Raw genomic sequence first — 23999 nt, forward strand, 5'->3', positions numbered from 1 at the left:
CCCCAGAGATCCCTGCCCCTGCCATCGGCCCTGGGAGCCCTCGGGGTGAGAAGAGCACACTAGGTCTGTCCTGAGTTCCTGACATCCAGCTCTGTGAGGCTGGGGACTTGGTGTGAGGAGCAGGGACTATGGTGGGGAGAGGACAGAGACTAGGTCCTCCTGGAAATCAAGGTGAGGACCCTGAGGGAGGACTGAGGGTAGCCAGATCTCAGAACAGAGGGAACCCTGGTAGTCCCTGGGCAGGATAACCTCGTGCCGCATTGCCTGATGACCCTGGCAGAGAGACTGGGGACCTCTTGAAAGCAGGGGAAACTCCAAATGGCGGATGGGACACTTGCAGGTCTTGTGTGGAGTCTAGACCCCATGCAAGGAAGGACTAAGGCAGTTAGACCCCAACAGGGAGGGATCTTGGCCCTTGCAAGGGGGTCTTGGAGGGTGCAGAGTGGGCTGAGCAGTTTCTTGAACTCTGGCTTAGGGACCTCGGGAGGTGAGGTATTTCAGGAACAGCCGAAGGCTTCCGGTTGGCAGAGGCTGGACTCCTCAGCCGCAATGGAGGACTGAGCAGACCCCCGCCCCTGTGGTCAGTGCTGGGAGGGAAGGCAGGACATGAGGAGGAGCTGAGGACCGAACACCTCCCTGGCCTAGGCCCCACAGGAGACCTTGGGCAGGTGCGGTCGCATGTGGGGCCCCTCAGCGCTTTCTTTTCAGTCTCGGGTCTTGTTCTGTGTTTCCCTCCAGGCCACCAGAGGGGAGGGCCAGGGTGAGCCAGGGCAAATGTAAGCACGAAAGGGGAGCTCTGAAGGGACCTCTCACCACACAACTGAGGGACCCTCACAGTGTGCACCCCTTGTACTGTCAGAGAATGCTAAGGGCTGTGCCACAGGATACCACTGAGGTGCCCCTCCATTTCTCACAGGAGCTGTAGGAAGCAGTAGGCCAAGGCAGACATCTGAGGCCCGTGTCCTGAGGTCAGTGAACAGAGGAGGTCCAGGCAATGCCAGGAGTCAAGGTGACGAGGGTGCCCTGAGTGGACACCAAGTGCTGCCCATCCCAGAACAGAGGGGACCCCACAAGGGCCTAATCCCCTTACCTTGTCAGTCCCAGAAATCTCGGGCTGTGCTGACCACACCCTGGGGAGCCACCTCACTTCCTTCTTCAGGTAGCCAGGGGACTGGCCACTCCAGAGGCATGTCCCTGTGTGGTCTGAGAGCACTTTTCAAGAGGAGACCTGCAAGTGGCCTGTGGCCAACCAGGGTGCGGCGGTTCTCAGGTGAGGCCATTCACAGCCCGTCTATCCACCATCCAGGCCCATGGTCCTCATCTGTCCCATTTGCCCCCATGCCTCACTCCTGCCTCACTCTGTAGTTTGATCCCAGGCATCAGGCTCGTGGTCAAGATGACTGAGCTGAGCAAGCTCGAGGAAGACCTTCAGCACCCAGGTGAGGCCAGGGTCCTGTGGAAGTGCAGCTCTCTGGGGCTGAGCGGGGGAGGCTGTATCACCCTCAGCCTCCTCCCCCACAGTCTCCTGCTCCACCCTTGTGGAGGCCTTGCCCCATGAAGCTCTGAATGAGATAGTGGCTAACTTGATGAAGTTCTTGCTCCTGTAGTATCTGGCCAAACATCTGACATCCCAGGCGGAAATGCTGAAGAAGGTCCTCAGGAATAACCAGGAGCATGTCCTAGTGGTCTTCAGTCAAGCTGCAGAGTGCCTACAGGTTGTCGTTGGCCTGGAGGTAAAGCAGTTGGACCCCAGGCAGCACATCTACATCATGGTCCCTACCCTGGGCCTCACCTGCAATGTGATGCTGAGCAGTGGGCAGACCCTGCCCAAGGCTGGCATCCTGGTGCTGGTCCTCAACCTGATCATGCAGAGTGAAGACCTGACCCCTGAGGAAGCAGTCTTGGGAGTACTCAGCAGGACGGGGGTGTGTGTTGGGAGTGAGCCCTGTCTCTTTGGGGAACTCAGGGAGCTGCTGACCCAAGTGTGGGTGCGGGAGGGATACCTGGAATACCAGCAGGTGCCTGACAGCCACCCTGCTCGCTATGAGTTCCTGTGGGGTGCCCTGGCCTATGTGGAGACCAGCAAGTGGCAAGTCATGGTGTCTGTGCTCAGGGTCTAACAGAGGGCTTTGAGGGCCTCCCCACTCCTGTCTGCAGAGGCTGCGAGGGAGGAGGAATAGGGGGCCTGAGCCAGAGCAGCAGCCAGGGTAATCCTTCCCTCTGTGATTGAAGAGGGAGTAGTCACCTTCTCAGAAGTGAGGGCCCGGGCCAGTTGGGGGAACCAGTGCACAGCATCTGTGGGCTCCTGTTCTCTACAATGACATGGAGATTCATCTGTTTTCCTTAGAAAATCTTCAAGCTTTGATTGTTTTTGCAAAAGGCTAAATAAAGTTCAGTGTCTTAGCTTGGAGAATGAGGTTGATCAATATGTGTTTGTGCTTACACAGTTCAAGAACAAGAGTTTTGCTGTTTTGTAAGAGATTGGAAACTCTTCCATTTTGTTTTGTGACCCTGAATGGGACACAGTGGAAATGGAATTAGAACCGTTTTGGAAATGTGAGCTTGTGGTTGGAGTGGTGGAGTCGCTCAGTCCTGTCCGACTCTTTGCGGCCCCATGGACTGAGGAGCCAACAAGGCTCCTCAGTCCATGGGATTTTCCAGGCAAGAGTACTTGGGTGGGCTGTCATTTCTTTCTCCAGGGGATCATCATGACCCAGGGATGGAACACGGGTCTCCCAATGTAGACAGACGCTTTACCGTCTGAGCCACCAGGGAAGCACTAATATTGATGGGGCAAGAATTAGACGATAAAAGTAATTGCAAGGAATTCACCCATCTGTCCTTCTTGTGTGTCATTCTCAAAAACTAAATTATCTTTATTTGGGTTTGTCTGGGTTATTTAAGGAAGCAGCTGGCAATAAATCTGAGGCCCCTGTTCACTAGCTCATATACTCTGAAGACCTTTACAGAGTATCTTCTCCAGGAAAGGCGGTGTTAGGAGTGGGGACACTAGGAGAAGCAGGACACCCCCACACCTCGAGCAAAGTTCTAGGAGCCGCAGTCACACAAGGAAGGTGGAGAGACCTCCCCTAGTCGCACCGAACAAGGCAACACGAGGTAGGGCGGTGGAGCTCCAGGAGGAGCACTCGAGTTTCAGTGCCTGAGCCAAGGTGGTTTGGGCCTTTAGGACCCTGGGTTCCTTCTGTGGGAGGTGGTCGAGGTGAGGCAGGCTGCTAGCAGCCCTCAGACTTGCAGACAGTGTGTCTTCGGGGTGATGGCAAATTCTGAAATGGATCATGGCTGTAAGGTGGCCTTTTGCATCTCGGACAAAGCCCAGAGAGATCTCTTTCTGGGGCAGGAAGGAAGGGGTCCTGACTCTTGTCGCATTGCTGTTGATCACAGGGGCAAAGGAGGTGTTTTCTACCCCACATCTGCTAGGAATCCTGCAGAACTTTGGTCGCACTCCCTTGAAGTGGTGCCCAAGAAATGCATGGAACTACCCTTTCTTTCCTGGCCCCGGAGATCCAGAACCCACGGTCTTAATTAGCTTTCAATTATCTTGATTGTAATTGGCCATTGTAATCAAGGACTTGACCTTAGTTGAGGCTGCAAGAAAGGAAAGTACTGTTTTGCATGGAAGACCAGCTAGGGCAGAGGCAAAGAGTGGCTCTTGCTTCTATTTCCTGGAGCAGCTTGGGTCCTGTTGGAACACTCCTTCATACCCAAATTTAACAGGTTTTCTATGGAAATGGGGCTTGCCCAGGAGCTCAAATGATGAAGATTCCGCTTACACTGTGGGAGACATGGGATCGATTCATGGGTCAGGGAGATCACCTGAAGAAGGGCATGGCAACCCACTCCAGTATTCTTGCCTGGAGAATTCCATGGACAGAGGAGATTGGAAGGCTACAGTCAATGCAGTTGCAAACAGTCTGACACGACTGAGCGACTAACATTATGGTCCACTATGGTCTAAGTAGCAAAGTCTCTTAGTTTTATTTGTGAAACATCCTATTTGGCTGAGTAGGTATCCCACATCCTATTGAGGTGCACATTCTCGGACAAGCCCTGGACCACAAAGTAGCTGACCCCTTCCTACAGTGGAGAGTGGAGGACACTCTTGGGGCAACACTGTGACGGATTCCTGTCCCGACATCACAGAGGCAATCACCGCCAGGCCCTGGCACCTGCATCCCATCCCTCAGGCGAATAGTGCAGCCCAACACGTGGGCTCCTCAAACCGGCTGGCTTCACAGGAGAAGAACTCAGGCCACGGGGCTTTTCCAAGCATCCACTGACTATCTGGCAGCTGCCATATATGTGACCAGAATCACATCACCTGTTCCCCATTTTCTCTGGCACTCAGCATGGATAGCTGCCCCATTAGCCCCCTGCACCCATCCACACCCCCACTGCAGTGACCTCACCACCTCCTTAGGCCCGGAAGTCGCTCCTGCCTTTTGATGCCAGGCACAGCCTTAACCTGGGTCTCTGCTGCCTCCGCACTTCTGAACCCACCCGAACACAGGGATGCTGGCAGATGTTGCATCTTTACTGGCTAGTACTTATTTCTCATGCTATTCGGATCTCAGACTCTGTCCCTCTCCCCTCTGGAAACTGATTTGTTTTCAGGACACCTCAGAGAATTGGCAGCTTAATTAGAAATGGAACAGAAAACCACTCAGAAGTGCTGTTCTGTGTTTTCCTCCTGGAGAATGTATATCAATTTCAGTGTCTGTGTGTGTTTCGGGGTGGAGAGCAGTGTCTCCAGCTGGGCACGGCTCACTCATAGATCCCAGGATTCTAGACACACAGCAGGTCCTGTCCACTTTTGCAGCTTCTCTTCACTCATTTCATCCAAATGAAATCTAGAGCATGCTCACAAGTGAAAATCATAAAGTCCAGATGACCAAAGAAACTGTTATTTCAATGTACTTGGTGATCAGCTTCCCAAGGCAGAGACAAGAGGGCTAGTACAGGGAATACTGGGCACATATCAAAGAGCAAGATTTACATTTCTCTAGGATTCCTAGCAGATGGTGGAGAGAAAACACCTATTTCATCCCTGTGGTCAACAGCGATGGGACAAGAGCCAGGACCCCTTCCTGCCTGCCCTAGAAAGAGATCTCTCTGGGGTTTATCCAAGAAGCAAAGGGACACCTCACAGCAATGATCCGTTCCAGAGATTCCCCTCACCCCCAAGACAGACCTCATGTGACTGCGGCTCCTCGACCATTGCTGTAGGTTTGGGTGTGTCCTGCTACTCCTAGTCTCCCCACTGTTAACATGGCCTTTCACGGAGCAGAGAATCTGTACACGTCTTTGGAATCACTGAGCCAATGAGCAGGGGTCTCAGATTGTCTGCTACTTTCTTTAATAATCCAGGAAAATTCAATTAACCGAGATCATTTAGTTATTGTGAATGACAGACAAGAAGGCCATAGGCATGAATTCACTAGGATTACTTTTATTATCGAACTCTTCTCCATACAATACTATTGCTACAGAAGTTCACATTTTCAAAACATTTCTAATTTCGATTCCATTGCATTCTGTTCAGGACCACAAAACAAAATGGAAGACTTTCCAATCTCTCTTACAAAAACTCTTGTTTTTGAACTGTGTAACATCAGAGACACTCGGATCCGTATCATTCACAAAGCTAAGATATTGAAGTTTCTTTAGCCTACTCTGAAACCAAACTTTGAAAAATTTCTAAAGAAAACAGAGATGAATCCCCATGTCATCATAGAGAACAGGAACCAAAAGATGCTACAAACTGGTTCCCCCAACTAGCCCGGGCCCTCACATTTGAGAAAGCTGACTACCCCCTCTTTAACCACAGAGAGAAGGAACAACCTGGCTGCTGCTCTGTCTCAGGCCCCCTATTCCTCCTCCCTCGCATCTTATGCAGACAGGAATGGGAAGGTCCTCAAAGCCCTTTGGTTGACCCTGAGCATAAATGCCATGACTTGCCGCTTGCTGGTCTCCTCATAGGCCCGGGGACCCCACAGGAACTCATAGCAAACAGGGTGGCTGTCAGGCACCTGCTGGTACCGCAGGTATCCCTCCCGCACCCACACTTGGGTCAGAAGCTCCCTGAGCTCCCCAAAGACACACTGCTCACTCCCAACATACACCCCCATCCTGCTGAGTGCTCCCCAGACCGCCTCCTCAGGGGCCGGGTCTCCAAACCGCATGATCATGCTGAGGACCAGCACCAGGAAGCCGGCCTTGGGCAGGCCCACCCCATCGCTCAGCATCTCATCGCAAGTGAGGCCCAGGATGGGGACCAAGATGTAGATGTGCTCCACTGGGTCCACCTCTTTCACATCCACGCCAAAGACCAGCTGCAGGCACACTGAGACTTCCCTGAAGACAACCTGGAAGTGCTCCTGGTTATCCCTGAGGACCTTATTCAGCATTTCCGCCTGGGAGGTCAGCTCCTTGGCTCGATACTTGAGGAGCAGGAACTTCATCAGTTTACCTATCATCCTATCCAGAATTTCCTGGGGCAAGGCCTCCATAGGAGCGGAGGAGGATGCTAGGGGGTAGGAGGCCAAGTGGGATGCGGACTCCCCGACCTCAGCCCCCAAGTGCGGCACCTCGATAGGGCCCTGGGCCTCGCCTGGGTCCTGAAGGTCTTCCTCGGGTTTGCTGAGCTCACTCATCTCAACCACGAGCACAATGCCTGAGGTGAAACAAGACACGGAAGTGAGGCAGAGGTACAGATGGGGACCAAGGGCCTCTGGGAGAGAGGAGGTGTGAGCAACCTGGGCTAAGAAATGCATCCTCGATGGTACAACACAGGCCACTTACAGCTCTCCCCTTGAGGGGTTCTCTCAGACCTCACAGGAGCGCTCCTCCTGGGAGGCCAGTCCCCTGGCTACCCGAAGGAGGAAGGAAGGTGGCTCCCCAGGGTGTGGTCAGTACAGCCCGAGTTTTCCAGGTCCAAAAAAGTGTGAGGAATTGGGGCCTTCTGCACCCCCCCCCCCTCTATGTTCTGGGATAGGGAGCCTCTGGTTCACTTCAGGTCACCCTCTCACCTTGTCTCCTGATACTGCCCGTCTGAACTCAGGACACAGGCTTCAGACCTCTGCCTTCGCCTCCCGGTTCCTGGAGCTCCTGTGAGAGAAATGGAGGTGACATCTAAGGGCTATACTGTGGCACAGCCCTGGGCCTTCTGTGCTGCTAGGTGGGGACGGACACTCGGATTACACCCAGTTGTGTTGTGCGTACCTTGTAATGCTCACCTTTCCCCTGGCATGACCTGGACGGTCCCCTTTGGAGGAGTAGAAGGGAACTCAAAACAAGACACAAGCCTGAACAGAAAGCACTGAGGGGCCCCACATGCGGCCGCACCTGTCTAGGGCCTCACGCGGGCCCTAGGCTGGGGAGATGCTCGGTCCTCAGCTCCTCCTCATGTCCTGCCTAGCCTCCAAGCACTCGCCACAGGGGCGGGGGTTTGCTCAGTCCAACCTTGGGGTTGGGGAGTCCAGCCTCTGCCAACCTGAAGCCTCCACCTCTGCCCGTAAAACCTCACCTCCCGAGTTCCCTAAGCCAGCGGTCAAGAAACTGCTCGCCCTGCTCACCCCACTCTGGGCCCTCCAAGACCCTCTTGCAAGGGCCAAGATCCCTCCAGGTTGCCGTCGAACCGCCTCAATCCTTCCTCGCATGGAGCCTGGACTCCAGGCAGGACTCGCGTTTGTCGCGTCTGCCATTTTGAGACCCCGCCCGTTTCACAAGGCCTCCAGTCACTCTGAGACCCGCATGTGAGGAAGTCAGACAGACCTACTGTGCTCTTCTCACCCCAAGGGCTCCCAGGGACGACTACAGGGATGGGGATCTGTGGGGTTCCATCAGTCCTCACTCAGGGTGCCCATAGTCCTCCTTCAGGAACCTCACCTTGCCTCCGCGCAGGACCTGGATTCTCGCCTCTCCGCAACTGAAGCCCCGCCCCTTATAGCAGGACCCCAGTCTCTTGAAGACCCGGATGTCAGGAAGACAGCTCATGCCTGTGGCACTCATCCTGCCCCCACGGTTGCCCTGGACTGCCAACAGAGATTCGCTTCTCTGAGGTCTCCTCTGATTAGGGGTTCAGGGTCCTCTAGTCCCTCTTCAGGGTCCTCAAGGTCTTCAACTCTGCAGGACCTGGGAATCTGCCCCCAGAGGCCCTGCCCCATATGTGACGTCCCCAGTCAGAGACCCGGATGTCAGGAAGTGAGACCATGCACTTCGGGCTCATCGTATCCCAGTTCGGCCAAGGACCAACAGCAGCTCCAGGCTTTTCTGAGGTCTCCTCTGATTTGGGTCCAGGGTCCACTCAATCGTCCGTCAGGGTCCTCAAATGGAAACCCTGGAGGAGCTGGGGATCTTCCCTCTGCTCACCTGAGGCTACACCCCCTTTCCCAGGTCCCCAGTTTCTCTGAGACCCAGATGTCAGGAAATGCAGCATATGCTCATCCACCCTCTGTGATCCCTGAGACTTGATGTGAGGGTCCCGCCTCTGGTCAACACAAGGGGCATCCCCAGAATGCCAGGGCTCTAGATGAGATTCCTTAGGAAGGATTAAGGAACCCCACAGATTCCTGACCCTACTGTCAGCCCTGGGCCACCCTGGTGGTGGGGTGAGCGCTTGGCAGCCTCTTCTGACTTCCGCATCTGTATCTCAGAAACATTAGGCAATTGTTAGAAGCGTCAGGGCGTCAGATGGGCAGTGAGAAAGATCGTCTTTCTTTTGAGAGTCAAGGTGAGGACACTGAGGAAGGACAGAGGGGACCCTGGTCCCAAGAGCAGAGTGGGCTCTGGGAGGACATTGGGTGGATGAACGTATGCTGGATTTCCTGACTGGGTCTCAGAGAGACTGGGGACCTGGCATGGGGGGCTGACTCCCTAATATCCAGATTTCAGACTGGTGTCCTAGTATAGAGAGATGACTTACTGACATCCGCATATCAGAAAGACTGGGCTCCTGGTATGAGGTTTGGGGCGTTAGTAGGGGAGAGGAGAGAATCTGAAGTCGTACCTGGAGATAAAGTTGAGGTCTCTGAGGGAAGGCTGAAGGGACCCCAAGTGAAAACTCTAGGGATCCCAAGATAAGAGTGATGGAACCCCAGAGATCCCTGCCCCTGCCATCGGCCCTGGGAGCCCTCGGGGTGAGAAGAGCACACTAGGTCTGTCCTGAGTTCCTGACATCCAGCTCTGTGAGGCTGGGGACTTGGTGTGAGGAGCAGGGACTCTGGTGGGGAGAGGACAGAGACTAGGTCCTCCTGGAAATCAAGGTGAGGACCCTGAGGGAGGACTGAGGGTAGCCAGATCTCAGAACAGAGGGAACCCTGGTAGTCCCTGGGCAGGATAACCTCGTGCCGCATTGCCTGATGACCCTGGCAGAGAGACTGGGGACCTCTTGAAAGCAGGGGAAACTCCAAATGGCGAATGGGATATTTGCAGGTCTTGTGTGGAGTCTAGACCCCATGCAAGGAAGGACTAAGGCAGTTAGACCCCAACAGGGAGGGATCTTGGCCCTTGCAAGGGGGTCTTGGAGGGTGCAGAGTGGGCTGAGCAGTTTCTTGAACTCTGGCTTAGGGACCTCGGGAGGTGAGGTATTTCAGGAACAGCCGAAGGCTTCCGGTTGGCAGAGGCTGGACTCCTCAGCCGCAATGGAGGACTGAGCAGACCCCCGCCCCTGTGGTCAGTGCTGGGAGGGAAGGCAGGACATGAGGAGGAGCTGAGGACCGAACACCTCCCTGGCCTAGGCCCCACAGGAGACCTTGGGCAGGTGCGGTCGCATGTGGGGCCCCTCAGCGCTTTCTTTTCAGTCTCGGGTCTTGTTCTGTGTTTCCCTCCAGGCCACCAGAGGGGAGGGACCAGGGTGAGCCAGGGCAAATGTAAGCACGAAAGGGGAGCTCTGAAGGGACCTCTCACCACACAACTGAGGGACCCTCACAGTGTGCACCCCTTGTACTGTCAGAGAATGCTAAGGGCTGTGCCACAGGATACCACTGAGGTGCCCCTCCATTTCTCACAGGAGCTGTAGGAAGCAGTAGGCCAAGGCAGACATCTGAGGCCCGTGTCCTGAGGTCAGTGAACAGAGGAGGTCCAGGCAATGCCAGGAGTCAAGGTGACGAGGGTGCCCTGAGTGGACACCAAGTGCTGCCCATCCCAGAACAGAGGGGACCCCACAAGGGCCTAATCCCCTTACCTTGTCAGTCCCAGAAATCTCGGGCTGTGCTGACCACACCCTGGGGAGCCACCTCACTTCCTTCTTCAGGTAGCCAGGGGACTGGCCACTCCAGAGGCATGTCCCTGTGTGGTCTGAGAGCACTTTTCAAGAGGAGACCTGCAAGTGGCCTGTGGCCAACCAGGGTGCGGCGGTTCTCAGGTGAGGCCATTCACAGCCCGTCTATCCACCATCCAGGCCCATGGTCCTCATCTGTCCCATTTGCCCCCATGCCTCACTCCTGCCTCACTCTGTAGTTTGATCCCAGGCATCAGGCTCGTGGTCAAGATGACTGAGCTGAGCAAGCTCGAGGAAGACCTTCAGCACCCAGGTGAGGCCAGGGTCCTGTGGAAGTGCAGCTCTCTGGGGCTGAGCGGGGGAGGCTGTATCACCCTCAGCCTCCTCCCCCACAGTCTCCTGCTCCACCCTTGTGGAGGCCTTGCCCCATGAAGCTCTGAATGAGATAGTGGCTAACTTGATGAAGTTCTTGCTCCTGTAGTATCTGGCCAAACATCTGACATCCCAGGCGGAAATGCTGAAGAAGGTCCTCAGGAATAACCAGGAGCATGTCCTAGTGGTCTTCAGTCAAGCTGCAGAGTGCCTACAGGTTGTCGTTGGCCTGGAGGTAAAGCAGTTGGACCCCAGGCAGCACATCTACATCATGGTCCCTACCCTGGGCCTCACCTGCAATGTGATGCTGAGCAGTGGGCAGACCCTGCCCAAGGCTGGCATCCTGGTGCTGGTCCTCAACCTGATCATGCAGAGTGAAGACCTGACCCCTGAGGAAGCAGTCTTGGGAGTACTCAGCAGGACGGGGGTGTGTGTTGGGAGTGAGCCCTGTCTCTTTGGGGAACTCAGGGAGCTGCTGACCCAAGTGTGGGTGCGGGAGGGATACCTGGAATACCAGCAGGTGCCTGACAGCCACCCTGCTCGCTATGAGTTCCTGTGGGGTGCCCTGGCCTATGTGGAGACCAGCAAGTGGCAAGTCATGGTGTCTGTGCTCAGGGTCTAACAGAGGGCTTTGAGGGCCTCCCCACTCCTGTCTGCAGAGGCTGCGAGGGAGGAGGAATAGGGGGCCTGAGCCAGAGCAGCAGCCAGGGTAATCCTTCCCTCTGTGATTGAAGAGGGAGTAGTCACCTTCTCAGAAGTGAGAGCCCGGGCCAGTTGGGGGAACCAGTGCACAGCATCTGTGGGCTCCTGTTCTCTACAATGACATGGAGATTCATCTGTTTTCCTTAGAAAATCTTCAAGCTTTGATTGTTTTTGCAAAAGGCTAAATAAAGTTCAGTGTCTTAGCTTGGAGAATGAGGTTGATCAATATGTGTTTGTGCTTACACAGTTCAAGAACAAGAGTTTTGCTGTTTTGTAAGAGATTGGAAACTCTTCCATTTTGTTTTGTGACCCTGAATGGGACACAGTGGAAATGGAATTAGAACCGTTTCGGAAATGTGAGCTTGTGGTTGGAGTGGTGGAGTCGCTCAGTCCTGTCCGACTCTTTGCGGCCCCATGGACTGAGGAGCCAACAAGGCTCCTCAGTCCATGGGATTTTCCAGGCAAGAGTACTTGGGTGGGCTGTCATTTCTTTCTCCAGGGGATCATCATGACCCAGGGATGGAACACGGGTCTCCCAATGTAGACAGACGCTTTACCGTCTGAGCCACCAGGGAAGCACTAATATTGATGGGGCAAGAATTAGACGATAAAAGTAATTGCAAGGAATTCACCCATCTGTCCTTCTTGTGTGTCATTCTCAAAAACTAAATTATCTTTATTTGGGTTTGTCTGGGTTATTTAAGGAAGCAGCTGGCAATAAATCTGAGGCCCCTGTTCACTAGCTCATATACTCTGAAGACCTTTACAGAGTATCTTCTCCAGGAAAGGCGGTGTTAGGAGTGGGGACACTAGGAGAAGCAGGACACCCCCACACCTCGAGCAAAGTTCTAGGAGCCGCAGTCACACAAGGAAGGTGGAGAGACCTCCCCTAGTCGCACCGAACAAGGCAACACGAGGTAGGGCGGTGGAGCTCCAGGAGGAGCACTCGAGTTTCAGTGCCTGAGCCAAGGTGGTTTGGGCCTTTAGGACCCTGGGTTCCTTCTGTGGGAGGTGGTCGAGGTGAGGCAGGCTGCTAGCAGCCCTCAGACTTGCAGACAGTGTGTCTTCGGGGTGATGGCAAATTCTGAAATGGATCATGGCTGTAAGGTGGCCTTTTGCATCTCGGACAAAGCCCAGAGAGATCTCTTTCTGGGGCAGGAAGGAAGGGGTCCTGACTCTTGTCGCATTGCTGTTGATCACAGGGGCAAAGGAGGTGTTTTCTACCCCACATCTGCTAGGAATCCTGCAGAACTTTGGTCGCACTCCCTTGAAGTGGTGCCCAAGAAATGCATGGAACTACCCTTTCTTTCCTGGCCCCGGAGATCCAGAACCCACGGTCTTAATTAGCTTTCAATTATCTTGATTGTAATTGGCCATTGTAATCAAGGACTTGACCTTAGTTGAGGCTGCAAGAAAGGAAAGTACTGTTTTGCATGGAAGACCAGCTAGGGCAGAGGCAAAGAGTGGCTCTTGCTTCTATTTCCTGGAGCAGCTTGGGTCCTGTTGGAACACTCCTTCATACCCAAATTTAACAGGTTTTCTATGGAAATGGGGCTTGCCCAGGAGCTCAAATGATGAAGATTCCGCTTACACTGTGGGAGACATGGGATCGATTCATGGGTCAGGGAGATCACCTGAAGAAGGGCATGGCAACCCACTCCAGTATTCTTGCCTGGAGAATTCCATGGACAGAGGAGATTGGAAGGCTACAGTCCATGGAGTTGCAAACAGTCCGACACGACTGAGCGACTAACATTATGGTCCACTATGGTCTAAGTAGCAAAGTTTCTTAGTTTTATTTGTGAAACATCCTATTTGGCTGAGTAGGTATCCCACATCCTATTGAGGTGCACATTCTCGGACAAGCCCGGGACCACAAAGTAGCTGACCCCTTCCTACAGTGGAGAGTGGAGGACACTCTTGGGGCAACACTGTGACGGATTCCTGTCCCGACATCACAGAGGCAATCACCGCCAGGCCCTGGCACCTGCATCCCATCCCTCAGGCGAATAGTGCAGCCCAACACGTGGGCTCCTCAAACCGGCTGGCTTCACAGGAGAAGAACTCAGGCCACGGGGCTTTTCCAAGCATCCACTGACTATCTGGCAGCTGCCATATATGTGACCAGAATCACATCACCTGTTCCCCATTTTCTCTGGCACTCAGCATGGATAGCTGCCCCATTAGCCCCCTGCACCCATCCACACCCCCACTGCAGTGACCTCAACACCTCCTTGGGCCCGGAAGTCGCTCCTGCCTTTTGATGCCAGGCACAGCCTTAACCTGGGTCTCTGCTGCCTCCGCACTTCTGAACCCACCCGAACACAGGGATGCTGGCAGATGTTGCATCTTTACTGGCTAGTACTTATTTCTCATGCTATTCGGATCTCAGACTCTGTCCCTCTCCCCTCTAGAAACTGTTTTGTTTTCAGGACACCTCAGAGAATTGGCAGCTTAATTAGAAATGGAACAGAAAACCACTCAGAAGTGCTGTTCTGTGTTTTCCTCCTGGAGAATGTATATCAATTTCAGTGTCCGTGTGTGTTTCGGGGTGGAGAGCAGTGTCTCCAGCTGGGCACGGCTCACTCAAAGATCCCAGGATTCTAGTCACACAGCAGGTCCTGTCCACTTTTGCAGCTTCTCTTCACTCATTTCATCCAAATGAAATCTAGAGCATGCTCACAAGTGAAAATCATAAAGTCCAGATGACCAAAGAAACTGTTATTTCAATGTACTTGGTGATCAGCTTCCCAAGGCAGAGACAAGAGGGCTAGTACAGGGAATACTGGGCACATATCAAAGAGCAAGATTCACATTTCTCTAGGATTCCTAGCAGATGGTGGAGAGAAAACACCTATTTCATCCCTGTGGTCAACAGCAATGGGACAAGAGCCAGGACCCCTTCCTGCCTGCCCTAGAAAGAGATCTCTCTGGGGTTTATCCAAGAAGCAAAGGGACACCTCACAGCAATGATCCGTTCCAGAGATTCCCCTCACCCCCAAGACAGACCTCATGTGACTGCGGCTCCTCGACCATTGCTGTAGGTTTGGGTGTGTCCTGCTACTCCTAGTCTCCCCACTGTTAACATGGCCTTTCACGGAGCAGAGAATCTGTACACGTCTTTGGAATCACTGAGCCAATGAGCAGGGGTCTCAGATTGTCTGCTACTTTCTTTAATAATCCAGGAAAATTCAATTAACCGAGATCATTTAGTTATTGTGAATGACAGACAAGAAGGCCATAGGCATGAATTCACTAGGATTACTTTTATTATCGAACTCTTCTCCATACAATACTATTGCTACAGAAGTTCACATTTTCAAAACATTTCTAATTTCGATTCCATTGCATTCTGTTCAGGACCACAAAACAAAATGGAAGACTTTCCAATCTCTCTTACAAAAACTCTTGTTTTTGAACTGTGTAACATCAGAGACACTCGGATCCGTATCATTCACAAAGCTAAGATATTGAAGTTTCTTTAGCCTACTCTGAAACCAAACTTTGAAAAATTTCTAAAGAAAACAAAGATGAATCCCCATGTCATCATAGAGAACAGGAACGAAAAGATGCTACAAACTGGTTCCCCCAACTAGCCCGGGCCCTCACATTTGAGAAAGCTGACTACCCCCTCTTTAACCACAGAGAGAAGGAACAACCTGGCTGCTGCTCTATCTCAGGCCCCCTATTCCTCCTCCCTTGCATCTTATGCAGACAGGAATGGGAAGGTCCTCAAAGCCCTTTGGTTGACCCTGAGCATAAATGCCATGACTTGCCGCTTGCTGGTCTCCTCATAGGCCCGGGGACCCCACAGGAACTCATAGCAAACAGGGTGGCTGTCAGGCACCTGCTGGTACCGCAGGTATCCCTCCCGCACCCACACTTGGGTCAGAAGCTCCCTGAGCTCCCCAAAGACACACTGCTCACTCCCAACATACACCCCCATCCTGCTGAGTGCTCCCCAGACCGCCTCCTCAGGGGCCGGGTCTCCAAACCGCATGATCATGCTGAGGACCAGCACCAGGAAGCCGGCCTTGGGCAGGCCCACCCCATCGCTCAGCATCTCATCGCAAGTGAGGCCCAGGATGGGTACCAAGATGTAGATGTGCTCCACTGGGTCCACCTCTTTCACATCCACGCCAAAGACCAGCTGCAGGCACACTGAGACTTCCCTGAAGACCACCGGGAAGTGCTCCTGGTTATCCCTGAGGACCTCATTCAGCATTTCCGCCTGGGAGGTCAGCTCCTTGGCTCGATACTTGAGGAGCAGGAACTTCATCAGTTTACCGATCATCCTATCCAGAATTTCCTGGGGCAAGGCCTCCATAGGAGTGGAGGAGGATGCTGGGGGGTAGGAGGCCATTTGGGATGCGGACTCCCCCACCTCAGCCCCCAAGTGCGGCACCTCGATAGGGCCCTGGTCCTCGCCTGGGTCCTGAAGGTCTTCCTCGGGTTTGCTGAGCTCACTCATCTCAACCACGAGCACAATGCCTGAGGTGAAACAAGACACGGAAGTGAGGCAGAGGTACAGATGGGGACCAAGGGCCTCTGGGAGAGAGGAGGTGTGAGCAACCTGGGCTAAGAAATGCATCCTGGATGGTACAACACAGGCCACTTACAGCTCTCCCCTTGAGGGGTTCTCTCAGACCTCACAGGAGCGCTCCTCCTGGGAGGCCAGTCCCCTGGCTACCCGAAGGAGGAAGGAAGGTGGCTCCCCAGGGTGTGGTCAGTACAGCCCGAGTTTTCCAGGTCCAAAAAAGTGTGAGGAATTGGGGCCTTCTGCACCCCCCCCCTCTATGTTCTGGGATAGGGAGCCTCTGGTTCACTTCAGGTCACCCTCTCACCTTGTCTCCTGATACTGCCCGTCTGAACTCAGGACACAGGCTTCAGACCTCTGCCTTCGCCTCCCGGTTCCTGGAGCTCCTGTGAGAGAAATGGAGGTGACATCTAAGGGCTATACTGTGGCACAGCCCTGGGCCTTCTGTGCTGCTAGGTGGGGACGGACACTCGGATTACACCCAGTTGTGTTGTGGGTACCTTGTAATGCTCACCTTTCCCCTGGCATGACCTGGACGGTCCCCTTTGGAGGAGTAGAAGGGAACTCAAAACAAGACACAAGCCTGAACAGAAAGCACTGAGGGGCCCCACATGCGGCCGCACCTGTCCAGGGCCTCGCGCGGGCCCTAGGCTGGGGAGATGCTCGGTCCTCAGCTCCTCCTCATGTCCTGCCTGGCCTCCAAGCACTCGCCACAGGGGCGGGGGTTTGCTCAGTCCAACCTTGGGGTTGGGGAGTCCAGCCTCTGCCAACCTGAAGCCTCCACCTCTGCCCGTAAAACCTCACCTCCCGAGTTCCCTAAGCCAGCGGTCAAGAAACTGCTCACCCTGCTCACCCCACTCTGGGCCCTCCAAGACCCTCTTGCAAGGGCCAAGATCCCTCCAGGTTGCCGTCGAACCGCCTCAATCCTTCCTCGCATGGAGCCTGGACTCCAGGCAGGACTCGCGTTTGTCGCGTCTGCCATTTTGAGACCCCGCCCCTTTCACAAAGCCTCCAGTCCCTCTGAGACCCACATGGGAGGAAGTCAGACAGACCTACTGTGCTCTTCTCACCCCAAGGGCTCCCAGGGACGACTACAGGGATGGGGATCTGTGGGGTTCCATCAGTCCTCACTCAGGGTGCCCACAGTCCTCCTTCAGGAACCTCACCTTGCCTCCGCGCAGGACCTGAATTCTCGCCTCTCCGCAACTGAAGCCCCGCCCCTTATAGCAGGACCCCAGTCTCTTGAAGACCCGGATGTCAGGAAGACAGCTCATGCCTGTGGCACTCATCCTGCCCCCACGGTTTCCCTGGACTGCCAACAGAGATTCGCTTCTCTGAGGTCTCCTCTGATTAGGGGTTCAGGGTCCTCTAGTCCCTCTTCAGGGTCCTCAAGGTCTTCAACCCTGCAGGACCTGGGAATCTGCCCCCCGAGGCCCCGCCCCATATGTGACGTCCCCAGTCAGAGACCCGGATGTCAGGAAGTGAGACCATGCACTTCGGGCTCATCGTATCCCAGTTCGGCCAAGGACCAACAGCAGCTCCAGGCTTTTCTGAGGTCTCCTCTGATTTGGGTCCAGGGTCCAGTCAATCGTCCGTCAGGGTCCTCAAATGGAAACCCTGGAGGAGCTGGGGATCTTCCCTCTGCTCACCTGAGGCTACACCCCCTTTCCCAGGTCCCCAGTTTCTCTGAGACCCAGATGTCAGGAAATGCAGCATGTGCTCATCCACCCTCTGTGATCCCTGAGACTTGATGTGAGGGTCCCGCCTCTGGTCAACACAAGGGGCATCCCCAGAATGCCAGGGCTCTAGATGAGATTCCTTAGGAAGGATTAAGGAACCCCACAGATTCCTGACCCTACTGTCAGCCCTGGGCCACCCTGGTGGTGGGGTGAGCGCTTGGCAGCCTCTTCTGACTTCCGCATCTGTATCTCAGAAACATTAGGCAATTGTTAGAAGCGTCAGGGCGTCAGATGGGCAGTGAGAAAGATCGTCTTTCTTTTGAGAGTCAAGGTGAGGACACTGAGGAAGGACAGAGGGGACCCTGGTCCCAAGAGCAGAGTGGGCTCTGGGAGGACATTGGGTGGATGAACGTATGCTGGATTTCCTGACTGGGTCTCAGAGAGACTGGGGACCTGGCATGGGGGGCTGACTCCCTAATATCCAGATTTCAGACTGGTGTCCTAGTATAGAGAGATGACTTACTGACATCCGCATATCAGAAAGACTGGGCTCCTGGTATGAGGTTTGGGGCGTTAGTAGGGGAGAGGAGAGAATCTGAAGTCGTACCTGGAGATAAAGTTGAGGTCTCTGAGGGAAGGCTGAAGGGACCCCAAGTGAAAACTCTAGGGATCCCAAGATAAGAGTGATGGAACCCCAGAGATCCCTGCCCCTGCCATCGGCCCTGGGAGCCCTCGGGGTGAGAAGAGCACACTAGGTCTGTCCTGAGTTCCTGACATCCAGCTCTGTGAGGCTGGGGACTTGGTGTGAGGAGCAGGGACTATGGTGGGGAGAGGACAGAGACTAGGTCCTCCTGGAAATCAAGGTGAGGACCCTGAGGGAGGACTGAGGGTAGCCAGATCTCAGAACAGAGGGAACCCTGGTAGTCCCTGGGCAGGATAACCTCGTGCCACATTGCCTGATGACCCTGGCAGAGAGACTGGGGACCTCTTGAAAGCAGGGGAAACTCCAAATGGCGGATGGGACACTTGCAGGTCTTGTGTGGAGTCTAGACCCCATGCAAGGAAGGACTAAGGCAGTTAGACCCCAACAGGGAGGGATCTTGGCCCTTGCAAGGGGGTCTTGGAGGGTGCAGAGTGGGCTGAGCAGTTTCTTGAACTCTGGCTTAGGGACCTCAGGAGGTGAGGTATTTCAGGAACAGCCGAAGGCTTCCGGTTGGCAGAGGCTGGACTCCTCAGCCGCAATGGAGGACTGAGCAGACCCCCGCCCCTGTGGTCAGTGCTGGGAGGGAAGGCAGGACATGAGGAGGAGCTGAGGACCGAACACCTCCCTGGCCTAGGCCCCACAGGAGACCTTGGGCAGGTGCGGCCGCATGTGGGGCCCCTCAGCGCTTTCTTTTCAGTCTCGGGTCTTGTTCTGTGTTTCCCTACAGGCCCCCAGAGGGGAGGGACCAGGTTGTGCCAGGGCAAATGTAAGCACGAAAGGGGAGCTCTGAAGGGACCTCTCACCACACAACTGAGGGACCCTCACAGTGTGCACCCCTTGTACTGTCAGAGAATGCTAAGGGCTGTGCCACAGGATACCACTGATGTGCCCCTCCATTTCTCACAGGAGCTGTAGGAAGCAGTAGGCGAAGGCAGACATCTGAGGCCCGTGTCCTGAGGTCAGTGAACAGAGGAGGTCCAGGCAATGCCAGGAGTCAAGGTGACGAGGGTGCCCTGAGTGGACACCAAGTGCTGCCCATCCCAGAACAGAGGGGACCCCACAAGGGCCTAATCCCCTTACCTTGTCAGTCCCAGAAATCTCGGGCTGTGCTGACCACACCCTGGCGAGCCACCTCACTTCCTTCTTCAGGTAGCCTGGGGACTGGCCACTCCAGAGGCATGTCCCTGTGTGGTCTGAGAGCACTTTTCAAGAGGAGACCTGCAAGTGGCCTGTGGCCAACCAGGGTGCGGCGGTTCTCAGGTGAGGCCATTCACAGCCCGTCTATCCACCATCCAGGCCCATGGTCCTCATCTGTCCCATTTGCCCCCATGCCTCACTCCTGCCTCACTCTGTAGTTTGATCCCAGGCATCAGGCTCGTGGTCAAGATGACTGAGCTGAGCAAGCTCGAGGAAGACCTTCAGCACCCAGGTGAGGCCAGGGTCCTGTGGAAGTGCAGCTCTCTGGGGCTGAGCGGGGGAGGCTGTATCACCCTCAGCCTCCTCCCCCACAGTCTCCTGCTCCACCCTTGTGGAGGCCTTGCCCCATGAAGCTCTGAATGAGATAGTGGCTAACTTGATGAAGTTCTTGCTCCTGTAGTATCTGGCCAAACATCTGACATCCCAGGCGGAAATGCTGAAGAAGGTCCTCAGGAATAACCAGGAGCATGTCCTAGTGGTCTTCAGTCAAGCTGCAGAGTGCCTACAGGTTGTCGTTGGCCTGGAGGTAAAGCAGTTGGACCCCAGGCAGCACATCTACATCATGGTCCCTACCCTGGGCCTCACCTGCAATGTGATGCTGAGCAGTGGGCAGACCCTGCCCAAGGCTGGCATCCTGGTGCTGGTCCTCAACCTGATCATGCAGAGTGAAGACCTGACCCCTGAGGAAGCAGTCTTGGGAGTACTCAGCAGGACGGGGGTGTGTGTTGGGAGTGAGCCCTGTCTCTTTGGGGAACTCAGGGAGCTGCTGACCCAAGTGTGGGTGCGGGAGGGATACCTGGAATACCAGCAGGTGCCTGACAGCCACCCTGCTCGCTATGAGTTCCTGTGGGGTGCCCTGGCCTATGTGGAGACCAGCAAGTGGCAAGTCATGGTGTCTGTGCTCAGGGTCTAACAGAGGGCTTTGAGGGCCTCCCCACTCCTGTCTGCAGAGGCTGCGAGGGAGGAGGAATAGGGGGCCTGAGCCAGAGCAGCAGCCAGGGTAATCCTTCCCTCTGTGATTGAAGAGGGAGTAGTCACCTTCTCAGAAGTGAGGGCCCGGGCCAGTTGGGGGAACCAGTGCACAGCATCTGTGGGCTCCTGTTCTCTACAATGACATGGAGATTCATCTGTTTTCCTTAGAAAATCTTCAAGCTTTGATTGTTTTTGCAAAAGGCTAAATAAAGTTCAGTGTCTTAGCTTGGAGAATGAGGTTGATCAATATGTGTTTGTGCTTACACAGTTCAAGAACAAGAGTTTTGCTGTTTTGTAAGAGATTGGAAACTCTTCCATTTTGTTTTGTGACCCTGAATGGGACACAGTGGAAATGGAATTAGAACCGTTTCGGAAATGGGAGCTTGTGGTTGGAGTGGTGGAGTCGCTCAGTCCTGTCCGACTCTTTGCGGCCCCATGGACTGAGGAGCCAACAAGGCTCCTCAGTCCATGGGATTTTCCAGGCAAGAGTACTTGGGTGGGCTGTCATTTCTTTCTCCAGGGGATCATCATGACCCAGGGATGGAACACGGGTCTCCCAATGTAGACAGACGCTTTACCGTCTGAGCCACCAGGGAAGCACTAATATTGATGGGGCAAGAATTAGACGATAAAAGTAATTGCAAGGAATTCACCCATCTGTCCTTCTTGTGTGTCATTCTCAAAAACTAAATTATCTTTATTTGGGTTTGTCTGGGTTATTTAAGGAAGCAGCTGGCAATAAATCTGAGGCCCCTGTTCACTAGCTCATATACTCTGAAGACCTTTACAGAGTATCTTCTCCAGGAAAGGCGGTGTTAGGAGTGGGGACACTAGGAGAAGCAGGACACCCCCACACCTCGAGCAAAGTTCTAGGAGCCGCAGTCACACAAGGAAGGTGGAGAGACCTCCCCTAGTCGCACCGAACAAGGCAACACGAGGTAGGGCGGTGGAGCTCCAGGAGGAGCACTCGAGTTTCAGTGCCTGAGCCAAGGTGGTTTGGGCCTTTAGGACCCTGGGTTCCTTCTGTGGGAGGTGGTCGAGGTGAGGCAGGCTGCTAGCAGCCCTCAGACTTGCAGACAGTGTGTCTTCGGGGTGATGGCAAATTCTGAAATGGATCATGGCTGTAAGGTGGCCTTTTGCATCTCGGACAAAGCCCAGAGAGATCTCTTTCTGGGGCAGGAAGGAAGGGGTCCTGACTCTTGTCGCATTGCTGTTGATCACAGGGGCAAAGGAGGTGTTTTCTACCCCACATCTGCTAGGAATCCTGCAGAACTTTGGTCGCACTCCCTTGAAGTGGTGCCCAAGAAATGCATGGAACTACCCTTTCTTTCCTGGCCCCGGAGATCCAGAACCCACGGTCTTAATTAGCTTTCAATTATCTTGATTGTAATTGGCCATTGTAATCAAGGACTTGACCTTAGTTGAGGCTGCAAGAAAGGAAAGTACTGTTTTGCATGGAAGACCAGCTAGGGCAGAGGCAAAGAGTGGCTCTTGCTTCTATTTCCTGGAGCAGCTTGGGTCCTGTTGGAACACTCCTTCATACCCAAATTTAACAGGTTTTCTATGGAAATGGGGCTTGCCCAGGAGCTCAAATGATGAAGATTCCGCTTACACTGTGGGAGACATGGGATCGATTCATGGGTCAGGGAGATCACCTGAAGAAGGGCATGGCAACCCACTCCAGTATTCTTGCCTGGAGAATTCCATGGACAGAGGAGATTGGAAGGCTACAGTCCATGGAGTTGCAAACAGTCCGACACGACTGAGCGACTAACATTATGGTCCACTATGGTCTAAGTAGCAAAGTTTCTTAGTTTTATTTGTGAAACATCCTATTTGGCTGAGTAGGTATCCCACATCCTATTGAGGTGCACATTCTCGGACAAGCCCGGGACCACAAAGTAGCTGACCCCTTCCTACAGTGGAGAGTGGAGGACACTCTTGGGGCAACACTGTGACGGATTCCTGTCCCGACATCACAGAGGCAATCACCGCCAGGCCCTGGCACCTGCATCCCATCCCTCAGGCGAATAGTGCAGCCCAACACGTGGGCTCCTCAAACCGGCTGGCTTCACAGGAGAAGAACTCAGGCCACGGGGCTTTTCCAAGCATCCACTGACTATCTGGCAGCTGCCATATATGTGACCAGAATCACATCACCTGTTCCCCATTTTCTCTGGCACTCAGCATGGATAGCTGCCCCATTAGCCCCCTGCACCCATCCACACCCCCACTGCAGTGACCTCACCACCTCCTTAGGCCCGGAAGTCGCTCCTGCCTTTTGATGCCAGGCACAGCCTTAACCTGGGTCTCTGCTGCCTCCGCACTTCTGAACCCACCCGAACACAGGGATGCTGGCAGATGTTGCATCTTTACTGGCTAGTACTTATTTCTCATGCTATTCAGATCTCAGACTCTGTCCCTCTCCCCTCTGGAAACTGTTTTGTTTTCAGGACACCTCAGAGAATTGGCAGCTTAATTAGAAATGGAACAGAAAACCACTCAGAAGTGCTGTTCTGTGTTTTCCTCCTGGAGAATGTATATCAATTTCAGTGTCTGTGTGTGTTTCGGGGTGGAGAGCAGTGTCTCCAGCTGGGCACGGCTCACTCAAAGATCCCAGGATTCTAGTCACACAGCAGGTCCTGTCCACTTTTGCAGCTTCTCTTCACTCATTTCATCCAAATGAAATCTAGAGCATGCTCACAAGTGAAAATCATAAAGTCCAGATGACCAAAGAAACTGTTATTTCAATGTACTTGGTGATCAGCTTCCCAAGGCAGAGACAAGAGGGCTAGTACAGGGAATACTGGGCACATATCAAAGAGCAAGATTCACATTTCTCTAGGATTCCTAGCAGATGGTGGAGAGAAAACACCTATTTCATCCCTGTGGTCAACAGCGATGGGACAAGAGCCAGGACCCCTTCCTGCCTGCCCTAGAAAGAGATCTCTCTGGGGTTTATCCAAGAAGCAAAGGGACACCTCACAGCAATGATCCGTTCCAGAGATTCCCCTCACCCCCAAGACAGACCTCATGTGACTGTGGCTCCTCGACCATTGCTGTAGGTTTGGGTGTGTCCTGCTACTCCTAGTCTCCCCACTGTTAACATGGCCTTTCACGGAGCAGAGAATCTGTACACGTCTTTGGAATCACTGAGCCAATGAGCAGGGGTCTCAGATTGTCTGCTACTTTCTTTAATAATCCAGGAAAATTCAATTAACCGAGATCATTTAGTTATTGTGAATGACAGACAAGAAGGCCATAGGCATGAATTCACTAGGATTACTTTTATTATCGAACTCTTCTCCATACAATACTATTGCTACAGAAGTTCACATTTTCAAAACATTTCTAATTTCGATTCCATTGCATTCTGTTCAAGACCACAAAACAAAATGGAAGACTTTCCAATCTCTCTTACAAAAACTCTTGTTTTTGAACTGTGTAACATCAGAGACACTCGGATCCGTATCATTCACAAAGCTAAGATATTGAAGTTTCTTTAGCCTACTCTGAAACCAAACTTTGAAAAATTTCTAAAGAAAACAGAGATGAATCCCCATGTCATCATAGAGAACAGGAACCAAAAGATGCTACAAA

At 53.6% G+C, this 23999-nt stretch overlaps 2 protein-coding genes across 2 annotated transcripts; both read right to left on the bottom strand.

The window, feature by feature from the left end:
• Window positions 1–5906: 5906 nt before the first annotated feature.
• Window positions 5907–6671, bottom strand: LOC133053070 (melanoma-associated antigen 8-like). Its single transcript, XM_061137877.1, has one exon. It carries the CDS (start codon window positions 6669–6671, stop codon window positions 5907–5909), a length of 765 nt encoding a protein of 254 aa, XP_060993860.1.
• An 8346-nt stretch (window positions 6672–15017) lies between these two features.
• LOC133053071 (melanoma-associated antigen 8-like) lies at window positions 15018–15782 on the bottom strand. The gene has a single exon (XM_061137878.1). The coding sequence runs from the start codon at window positions 15780–15782 to the stop codon at window positions 15018–15020; it is 765 nt and encodes a 254-aa protein (XP_060993861.1).
• Between the last annotated feature and the right edge of the window lie 8217 nt (window positions 15783–23999).

This window comes from Dama dama, chromosome X, assembly GCF_033118175.1.
Source record: "Dama dama isolate Ldn47 chromosome X, ASM3311817v1, whole genome shotgun sequence".
Lineage (NCBI taxonomy): Eukaryota > Metazoa > Chordata > Mammalia > Artiodactyla > Cervidae > Dama > Dama dama.

Excerpts from the sequence above, each read along its gene's own strand:
- LOC133053070 (XM_061137877.1), bottom strand. The coding sequence starts at position 6,671 with ATGAGTGAGCTCAGCAAACCCGAGGAAGACCTTCAGGACCCAGGCGAG.
- LOC133053071 (XM_061137878.1), bottom strand. The coding sequence starts at position 15,782 with ATGAGTGAGCTCAGCAAACCCGAGGAAGACCTTCAGGACCCAGGCGAG.